The 10,613-nt window shown below is 46.7% G+C and overlaps 1 protein-coding gene across 1 annotated transcript in view; it reads left to right on the top strand.

Annotated features, from left to right (window-relative positions):
- The first annotated feature begins 8,054 nt into the window (after positions 1–8,054).
- Slc18a2 (solute carrier family 18 member A2) overlaps positions 8,055–10,613 on the top strand; it is a 34,140-nt gene continuing 31,581 nt past the window's right edge. Inside the window, exons 1-3 of the mRNA XM_028773504.1 lie at positions 8,055–8,118; positions 8,415–8,547; positions 9,883–10,234. Coding sequence (XP_028629337.1) covers positions 8,427–8,547; positions 9,883–10,234 — 473 coding nt within the window. The 5' untranslated portion in view covers positions 8,055–8,118; positions 8,415–8,426. The remainder of the gene's footprint in view (positions 8,119–8,414; positions 8,548–9,882; positions 10,235–10,613) is intronic.

The following is a 10,613-nucleotide window of genomic DNA, read 5'->3' on the forward strand; positions in this document are numbered from 1 at the left end:
ACACACACACACACACACACACACACACACACACACACACACACACACAAAATGTCCCCTGTGGTAGCCTGAACATAAAATGCTCCCCTGGTTCCCAGACTCATGTGTGTGAACCCTTGGTCTCTAGGTGGCAACACTGTTTTGGGAGGTTGTGGAACTGTGAGGAGATAGAACCTGTCTATAGTGGGTCCCTGAAAGCTGGCCTTGAGTTTCTGTAGCTTGGCCTGACTTCCTGTCTCACTTTACTTCCTGATTTGTACACTCAAGCAAGCAGCCACTCAAGCTCCCGTGGCCTAAGCTGCCCACTGCCATGATGAACTGTATCCCTTCAAACTGTGAGCTGAAATAAGTATCTCATCCTCCAAGTCGCTTCTTTTTATTTATTGGTCACAACATGAGGAAAATGAATGACTAATGACCATGAGAGCCTGTGGGGATTTTCTGGGACACAGGTGGAAGAACATTCCTGCTCAGATCTCTGCTCAGATTTCTGAGCAGGAACAGATGAGAAACTGAGGCACGTAAAAATTAGGTAGCACACACAAGTTTGCTAACATACATTGACGCACCAGCTTTAAGTCGGTTCAGTAGATCTCAAATAATGTCTGGTTAAAAAAAAATAAACACACTGTCTGGGTTGTCAATATACTTTACTATCTCTAAATCTTGAGATTTAATGGAAAAGCCAACCCTGGTAGAACTTCTGTGCCCTCTTAGTCTCTAACACCTGAAAAGAGGATAAGAAGGTAGAAGTTGGGGTGGAAGTGGGAGGCTGAGCCAGACTCTTTGTGGGTGCTTAAGAAGCAAGGACCATGCTCTGGAACATCTGAGGTAAAAAGGCAAAGTGTCCCCTGGCATGACCCCTGAGAAGACAGAGTTCATCGTGATCATTCATCTTGAGCAGAAGTGCTTGAGAGGAAGGAGCAATGTTGTAAGGGTTTCTCAAAGAGAAGGCCTTTCTGGAGTACTGTCTGTGAACACATAGCTTCCCAGAGAAGTAGCATTAGGGCTGATAACAGAGAGCTGGAAGGCAACTAGGAAAAGAAGAACTTCCTAGAAAGAGGAAAAGGATGTACAAAGGCCAGAGGCAGAGAAACAGAAGAACCAGGAAGGCTTGGAGGTAAGACAGTCACCCTTTCTACTGTTCTGCAAAATGTCTGACACAGGAATTTAAGGATGTGTAATGGCTATTCCTGGTGGTCAACTTGACTATATCTGGAATGAACTACAATCCAGAATTGGAAGGCTCACCTGTGATCCTTACCTTGAGGCTGGGAGATACAAATTTCTGACCTAGATCTTGGCATGGAGATCTTGAGGTGTAGTGGCTATGAATCCCAGGAGATCAAGGCAAGGAGATCTCTGAGCTCAAGGTCATCTGGGACAAAGCAAGTCCCAGATCCTAGTGTGGTGGTACACACCTTTAATCTGGGCCTCACCTTCTGCTGGAGACCTACATAAGGACATTGGAAGAAGGAAGATTTGCTATTTCCCCTGCTTTCATTTACTTGCCAGCACATCTGTTGGAATCTACTAGCTTTGTGGGACTGAGCAACTACTAGATCTTTGACTTCCCATTCACAGCTGACCATTGTTGGGGAGTTGGACTATAGACTGTAAGTCATCATAACACATTCCCTTACTATCTAGAGACTGTCCATAACTTCTGTGACTCTAGAGAATCCTGACTAATACAGAATAAAAAGGTTTATTTTGGATCTTTGTCCAGAGGAATGGAGTTTATCATGATTGGGAAGGCAGGAACATGAAGTGTGTATTCACATTGTATCCGTAGATGGGAAGACATGGGATGACCATTGACATTTGCCTTCTACATATTCAGGACACCATTAACAGTGTCATTCAAGCTCAGGGTAGGCCTTCTGGGAATGAAACATCTCTAGACACCCTCCTAGACTCTCCCAGAGGCATGCTTTTGAAGCTAAATTCATCAAGGTTCACAATGAAGCTTTGCCATCGCAGCTTGACTTCTGGTCAACTTGATACCAGATATATCGCTTTTAATATCATGGTACCCTACATCTTGTCTTCTGAGGCTCATACACATCTTCTAATAAAAAAAGGCATTTGGTTCTTCTGCAAATCTCTAAATTGTGGTGGTTTGAATATGCTTGGCCCACGGAGTGCATTATTAGAAGGTGTTGCCTTACTGGAGTAGATATGGCCTTGTTGGAGTGGGTGTGGTTTTGTTGGAGGAAGTGTGTCTTTATGGGGGTGGGCTTTGAGACCCTCATCCTAGATGCCTAGAAGCCTTTCTAGCAGCCTTCTCCTAGCGGCCTTCAGATGAAGATGTAGTGCTCTCAGTTCCTCCTGCACCATGCCTGCCTGGATGCTGCTGTGCTCCCACCTTGATGATAATAGACTGAACCTCTGACCCTGTAAGCCAGCCCCAATTAAACGTTGTCCTAAGAGTTGCCTTGGTCATGGTGTCTCTTCACAGCAGTGGAAACCGTAACTAATACAAAAGTTTTAACAGTTCTAACATTGTTCAAAAGCCCAAACCACAAATCTCTTTCAAAACTCAAGGTAAATATTGGGACCCCTACAAAACTACAAAACAAGATGAGATGACTTAATGGGTAAACACACTTGCTGCCAAGCCTAATGACCTATCTTCAAAACCTGCATGGCAGAAGGAGAAAACAGAATTCCACACATCTGCTCTTCACATGGATATTGTGGCTACATGTGTACCTCTATATATACACTAACTAACTAACTAACTAACTAACTAACTAACCAACCAACTAAATGAACTTAAAAAAAAATTCTGGGCATGATGATACATGCCTTTAATCCCAGCACTTGGGAGGCAGAAGCAGACAGATCTCAAGGCCATCTTTGCCTACATAATAAGTTCCAGGCCAGACAGAGCTAGAGCGAGACCTGCCTACCTCAAAAAAAATTATAAAACAAGTTACATACTTCTAGTCTTCAATGGCACAGAGTAAGCATTCCTGTCCCACAAGAGATGAAAGGGACATGGAAAGGAAAGATTGACCCAAAGTAGGACAAGCTATCTGCTGCTGCCACCACTATGCCTTTCCCACCACGGTGAACTGTATCCTTCTCAACTGTGAGCCAAAAGTGTCTGGTTGTCTCTAAGGCAAACACTAAACGTCATGGCTCCATGAGCAATATCTGAGGCATTTCTTGGCTTCATCTGGGCTCTGATAGTCTTGGGTGGTCCCTCCCTTCTATCTCTGCCTCCTGCAGCACATGGGATCTCTGTCTTAAGCCAGCTTAACTCCATGTTAGCAGCTTTCCTTGGTGGGCATTGCCTTGGCATCTCCAGCAATCCCCATCACAAGATAGACTTTGTGTCCTTTCAAGACCTCCTTTCAGGGTACACGTTGCCTTCCACAATTGCCTTGTATGACACTGTTAGATTATGCTGCTGGTTCATGGCGCTACCTGGCCCTTCTATCACAGTTGTAGTAGACTGTGTGCCTGAAGAAGGCTTTCAATGGCTGAAGATGGGAAGGCACTTGCCTAAGTGGTCATGTTGGAACTGGAACCTCGTTGGTCTTGGCTTAGGCTCTCTCCTTTGAAATTACTTTCTGTGTTTACAAGATGGAGCTTTGGTGGGTGGGGCCCTGCCTTCAAGGCACCTCTCCTACTATCCCAGTGAAGAGCTCTAGGTCAATCTGTAATTTATAGCTATTTCTTTGAGCCTTCATCGTCAGTGACTTCAAATTCAGTCATACTCCTTTCCTTGCTAAGCTTCACATTTCCAGGTCTTTCTGTTCTATTTGTCCTCCTCTCCCAATGAAACCCAGACAAAAGCAAGGAGTGGTAACCATAAAAAATTAGCCCATTGTGATAGAATTTGGCCCCAGTCAATTCCTTAGGACACGGGAAGAACATATCTAGATTCTTTACCAGAATATAATATGAATGTTCCATAGTCTCTTGACTAGTAGAATCGTTGTTCTCTCAAAAAGCTCCCAAGTCATCACGTCACTTGTCTACATTTCTTCCAGTATTCTGGTCTTCTGGGCTCCCACCAGAATGGACCTTTTAAGTTCTGCTTACGGGATTCTAGGACTTTATGGGTCCAAAATTCCAAACTCGTTCATGTTCTTCCTGCAAAGTGTTCCAAAAGCTTAAGAACCACATCATCCTGGTTTATAACAAAAATAACCCCACTTCTGATACCAATTCCCTGATACCAGTTAGCATTTGCTTTCTTTCTCATGACTGTGATAAAAAAACAACTGACAAAAGCCACTTCAGGAGGGAAGGCTTGTCTGGGCTCACAGTTAAAAGGCACACACACAGACTATCATGGTGGGAAAGGCATGGTGACAGGAGAAAGAAGCAGTTGGTCTTGGTGTATCCACAGACAGGGAATAGACACAGGTGAATGCTGATGTTCTATTCACTTTCCTTTTTAAATTTAGTTTATGGTTCTAACCCATGGGTTAGTATCATCCACACTGAGGCTGGATCATCCCTTCTTAGTTAAAAACCTCTCAGGAAACCTCATTTACACACCAAGGTGTGACAGGGATATACCTAAGTAATTGACAATGAGGATTAACCACAAGAAGGGAAAGCAGACCCTGAATAGTAGAGGAGGAGGCTATGGAGACTTGATGAATCAGACAAGTCAGGGTTTCCCCAGCTCTTCAGCTTCCAAGACCTGGCCTCTGATATACAAAGAGTCTCCACACCATCTTACATTTCCGTGTGTCCTCTGTTTTAAAATTTGTTTGAGATCAGCTTTACTCCACTGAGGAGTAACACAGGGTGGTCCTTTGCCATCTTTCCTCTCAGCCATCTGCTGTCTCCCCTGGATGAAATAAAGGCTTACCCCCCTCCCCCACCCACCCAATCTAACTCTGACAATCTTACTATCAAAGTGCTCTAAGTCATAAAAGAACTATGGATATTAAACAGAAAGGACAATATTGGTGTCTCGTTAATCAAGGACAATACACATTATTTATTTAATTATTGCCGTGGTTTTATTTTGTTTTGTTTTGTTTTGTTTTTGAGGTAGAATCTCACAAATTATCAAGGGTTGTCACTGAATTCTTGATCCTCTTGTGTCAGTATCCCAAGTCCTGGGAGTTCAGAGGTGTACCACCACACACGCCTAGAGTAATATACCTCTAGCTCAGTTTTTCTTTCATGTTTAATAATTATTTGTTAAATTCACATTATATGCAGGATGTCATTGACAATCAGTAACCACTAATAATGATAATCACACCATCCTGAAGGGAACTGATATGTTTAGACCCTTATGGCCATAAGAAAAAAAATTGAAATTAATGCACTATTCATATATTTCAGTTCACATAATAGATGAGGAGATGAGCAAAGGAATTAAATTTCAGAAACATCAAAGTAGGATACAATTTTGTTGAGAGCTAAGCAAGAACACTTTGAAGTTGTAAAGCATATGCTATCTTAGTTTCCCTTGTTGCTGTGACAAAGCACTTTCACAAAGGCAACTTAAGGCTTATAGTTCACACTGTGGGGAAGTCAAGGCAGAAGGGACTTGAATCAACTGTCACATGACATTCTTGGTTAAAAGCAAAGAGCAATGAATCCAGGATCCCCAACCTAGGGATTGGTGCTGCCCACATTGGGTGAATCTTCTCGTCTCAGTTAACACAATCAAGACAATCCTTATACGCATGTCAAAAAGGTCAACATAATTTAGATTTTTTTAATTGTGATTCCCTACTGGAGTGATTTTACATTGTCTCAGGCTTACAAAAGTAACCAGCCCAGGACACAATGTATATTTTTTAACTGCCAAAGAGAAACATGTTTGCTTTTCTAAAAATCTATTGAGTGACTTTGCATTTTTCATAACATTTATATTCCACTAGATACATTTAAAGAATCAGTATGATAGTTTTATATACACATGCTAGTATTTATAATATATCCTGAAATATTTTTATTTCTGACTATGGAACCATTCCAGATACTGACTTAAAAATGGGTAAGATAACTTTATTTTTTAAAGGATCTTCTTGGGGTTCCTTTGGAGAGAGTTCAGCAGCTAAGATCACTTGGTTTAGTTCCCAGAACCTACATGGTAGCTCACTTTCCAGGAGATCAGATGCTCTCTTCTGGCCACCTACAGTACCAGAAGTGTGCGTGGTACACATATGTAGACAAAACACTCATACACAGAAAAAAACATTTTACATGTTTAAACACAGATTTGGGGAATATCAGAAAAGTTTGAAACCCCCGTGTAGGCAGAGCTCTGTGTGTCTGGTGTGCTCCCTGGAGACACATTTCTCTAATTAGCTGGGCGGAGTTTTGTGTTGTTTCTTGTGCCTCCTCCCCCATTATGAAGTGGCTACTAGTAATAAAAACTTGAATGGGATGATGTGGTCTCCTCTGGTCATTAATGTTTCACTAGCACCCACCATGGTGCTGGCTCGAATTGGTAGCACTCAGCTGGCTGAATGGATTCTTGGACTCTCTCCGTGTGTTCCCCACACTGTGCTGAGGGCTATTTGGACTAATTCTCCCTGGTACCCAGCAGGAGGTCCAGTGGATATCCACATTTCAGAGCTGGGAGAGACAGTATAACCCGCCAGAGCTCAGTAATCAAGGAAATATCAAACTGGGGGCCGGCATGTGGTGAGAGTGTTTACATGCCATAAATCACTGACCCTGTGGCTCAAGTGAGAGCCTTTGGGTTCAAAGCTCCAAAGCTGGGGCAGCAGCCCATGAATTCCATCTCTCCACAGTCATCTTAGTTTGCTGCCATCTGCTTTCTCCTCCTGAGTGGGACTCCATCTCCCTCCCTGTTTAATATTTAAGTTACACACATTCCGAGATATCAGAGACCCGTGTCACTGACCTACTTTTCCCATCCACACATCTTTTATAATGGGGGGAGGGTAATGGTAGGAAGCGCAGGGGGGTCTCTCTCTAAAGGAAAGAGAAGCAGAGAGAGCAGGAGGAGCGCACACCACAAGGCTGCTCCTAGCAGTCTCCTGCTGACAAGAGGCGAGCATCAATAAAACAAGGCCAGACCCCTCTGCTGAGAGCCTGCGACAGTAACAGGGATGTTAAGTGGCTAAGAACACAGCTCTGACCCCTCTGACCCACAGAAGGGTCTCAGAAAGCACTCTTCCTCCTCCTCCGTGTGTGTGTGTGTGTGTGTGTGTGTGTGTGTGTTTCCCTACTGTCTATCACTGGAGCATTCCTAGCAGAAGATATTGTGCAGAGAAGGTTGGTTGCTCAGGTGCTCCGCCTCGGTTAACCAATTCATTCACACCCCAGACATAGCACAGCGGGCAGAAAGCTCCTTTAACAAGGCGTCATGGACACTTTGCCACATACTCAACCTAGTTCCAGGCTCTCCTGCCCACCCACAGGTGCTCTCGGTGCCGCAGAGTCAGTCCCAAGCAGGCTGCTCTCAACTCTGAGAGTCTTCACTCCCTACTCCTGTTTCATCTTTGTCCCCTTTCCCCTGTTTCCTTCTCACCTGAAGGTGCCCAGGGTTCTAGCCTCCTAGTTGCATTCTGACCCTGGATCTACCAATGGGAAAAGGGGCGTGGTGAGATGCAAGTGTCTGTCCTGGTTCCCAACGTTTTCCTGGGGCACACCCCACAGCCTTCATTCATATCTCCTTGGACCACTTTATGAACATGGCAGCTCAGAGACCCATACAATTTCTTCTGAGCATTCTGGCCACGCCTGAGCATAGAAGAAAGCCCTAGTGCCTGCACACTCTTGGCCTTGATTCCTGTCAGGACCTTTGACTCTTTGTCCTGGGCTCCTGGGGCTGTGTTCTAGAGCCCCTGAGGCTTCCTTCTCAACTCCCCTTCCCCCTCCTCCCCTGCAGACGTCCCCGGAGTCCGATAGGGTGGACGCGTGACGGCAGCCAGGCTGGGGACCAGAGGCGGCTCTGGGTGGGCGGAGGCCAGTGTCCCAGCTCCCCCCCACTCCGCCCCCTCTCAGCGCTGTCCGTGACGTCAGAGCCGGACTGGGTAAACTGAGCAGGGCTCTGGGGCGCTGGGGCGGAGAAGGCGACCTGGAGCAGCGGGGACGCACGGACTGAGACCTGGGCAGTGTGGCGCTATAACTCTGCAGGCAGTCGCAGGCGAGCTGGAGGTACGCGAGGTTGGGGAGGATAGAGAACCCTCGGGATCCTCTAAGGCTCCGGGCGGGCTCCGGGGATCCTGGTACTCAGGGTGCAGCTGGGAGGGGCAGCGTCCCTCGGTCCCAGGTCTGGTCCCCGACGGCATTGGAGGCGCGCTCTTGGTGACGCTGGGACGCTATCCCGGCGCCTGAGGGGAGCGGGGCACTCCCTGTCTTCCCGGGCCACCGCTGGTGGATGAGACTCTCTGCGCTCCGGGTGGCGGGGAACTCCTGCTCGGCTCAACTACTGACCGCACCCGCTCCCTCAGAGTAGCAGAGCTATGGCCCTGAGCGATCTGGTGCTGCTGCGATGGCTGCGGGACGGCCGCCACTCGCGCAAGCTGATTTTGTTCATCGTGTTTCTCGCGCTGCTGCTGGACAATATGCTGCTCACCGTCGTAGGTACGTATGGCTCGGAAGTGCCAGCCGTTCGATCTCCGTCTATGACACTGGGTCCCTAGCACCTCGTCCTCTGCACCCGGTATAGGTCCTTAGGAGCGGGTTCCTGGCACTGGGTCCCCCAACACCTTGTCCTCATCATCTAGAGCCCCGGGTGCCAGCATCCCCAGCTCAACCACAGGACCATGTGCTTCCTCCCAGGCAACCTGTCCTCCGTACCCCACTTACCCCACTTTATCTGAGCAGCTCTGTCTGCCCAAAAAGTTGAAGAACACGCTGTATAGAGAACGAAACAAAAACCCATCCTTGAACACAAGCCCTCCTTGCCCCTACTCCTGGGAGCTGCAACTTGTGGGTTCGTTTTCCTGGAGGTCAGGTCAAACGCCATGACATCCGATAAGCCCCAGAAGTTGTGTTTCCTCCTGATAACTGCCTGCTTCCCTTTGCCCACTTTCACTGAGATGAAAAAGATTTCTGTCAAAATGGACCAGTGTGCTGAGTTGCTGCTGACCTTTAGGATGTTCAGTGGCCTAACAGTTGGTGGACCACTGAGTGAGCAAGTCACCATCTACCTCTGAGGTAAAGCAAACTACATCTAAAGAGTATTTGATCTCAGAGTGCTTTGTGATGGAAGTGGGACCCAGTGACAGCAGACCAGATGGCTCAAAACCAGGTCTCTTGGTCCCTCAAACTGAAAGGTATTTCACGTGCTCTTTTTGAAAACCAATTTTGAGTGAATAACAACAACAAAAATATTGGTTTTCCTCAGACCCCCAAGTGGTGAGTCATTTCCTCCTCACTTGCAGAGTCTGAGAGTGGCTTACTGTTGTTCTCAGCTCGGGAGAGTCAGCTGTGGGGTTCAGAGGCAGTTGGGGGTCCCAGTTGGTCTTTGTGGTTCTCGTGTAGCCAAGCTTCTATAATATTTACCACTTTGCTTTGCTGTGATAGACTGGATCTACAGGATGCTCCAGGAGTGCCCAAAATCTGCAGGTCACTCCGGGTCAGCACTGACTTACTTCAGGCAGTGTTGTTCTACCTTCTATCATATCCCTCTGAGGGAGTCCTATAATGAGAAACCATATAAATGACAAGCATCTCTGTGGCCAGTCATGTGGGCACAGCTGCTACCCCATGGCAAAGTGGGACCCTTGACATCCTCTCCATCTCCCTCTCCCACTCCCTCTCCCCCCACCCTCTCTCTCTCTCTCTCTGACTAAACAGTGTTAAACTGTTGCAGAATGTTTCATCTTCTGGGTTTCATTATGCTTTTCACACAACCTCACTTTTTTGTCAGAGAAGGTTCTGATGTGCCTCTTCTCTCCCTGCCCTTGTTCCCAGTTCCCATCATTCCCAGCTACCTGTACAGCATTAAGCATGAGAAAAATACTACGGAAATCCAGACCACCAGGCCGGCGCTCACAGCCTCCACCTCCGAAAGCTTCCACAGCATCTTCTCTTACTATGACAACTCTACCATGTTCACCGGGAATGCCACGACGGGCCTTCCAGGAGGGCAGTCACACAAGGTTACCACCACACAGCATGCTGTGACCAACACTACTGTCCCTTCTGACTGTCCCAGTGAAGACAAAGACCTTCTGAATGAGAATGTGCAAGTTGGGCTGCTGTTTGCCTCCAAAGCCACTGTCCAGCTCGTCACCAACCCATTCATAGGACTCCTGACCAACAGGTAGGCTGTGTGTCTCAGATGGAGAGTCTACACCCCTGCTTGCTCCCAGGGAAACCAATCACCTGAGTCTGATGTCTTCATCCTCAGTAACAGAATTAGATATTTACTCCATCTGTCCTTCCTTCTGTTGCCTTAAAGGTCTAAGATAGGAAACATGACAGAAGAAGGAAGAAAGCATAAGTTCTTCTAAATTGTGCTTTTTAAGTACATTTGCAACAGTCGCTCTTGGGTAGCAGAAGCTCATCAATGATCCCAGCCATCAAGGTCATGTGACTTTCCACCTATGCTATTGCTTAGAGAAAAATTAAGGTTAGGTTAGGGCTGGGGCTGTGTGTGTGTGTGTGTGTGTGTGTGTGTGTGTGTGTGTGTGTGTGTGTGT

This window comes from Grammomys surdaster, unplaced genomic scaffold (assembly GCF_004785775.1).
Source record: "Grammomys surdaster isolate TR1022 unplaced genomic scaffold, NIH_TR_1.0 66, whole genome shotgun sequence".
NCBI lineage: Eukaryota > Metazoa > Chordata > Mammalia > Rodentia > Muridae > Grammomys > Grammomys surdaster.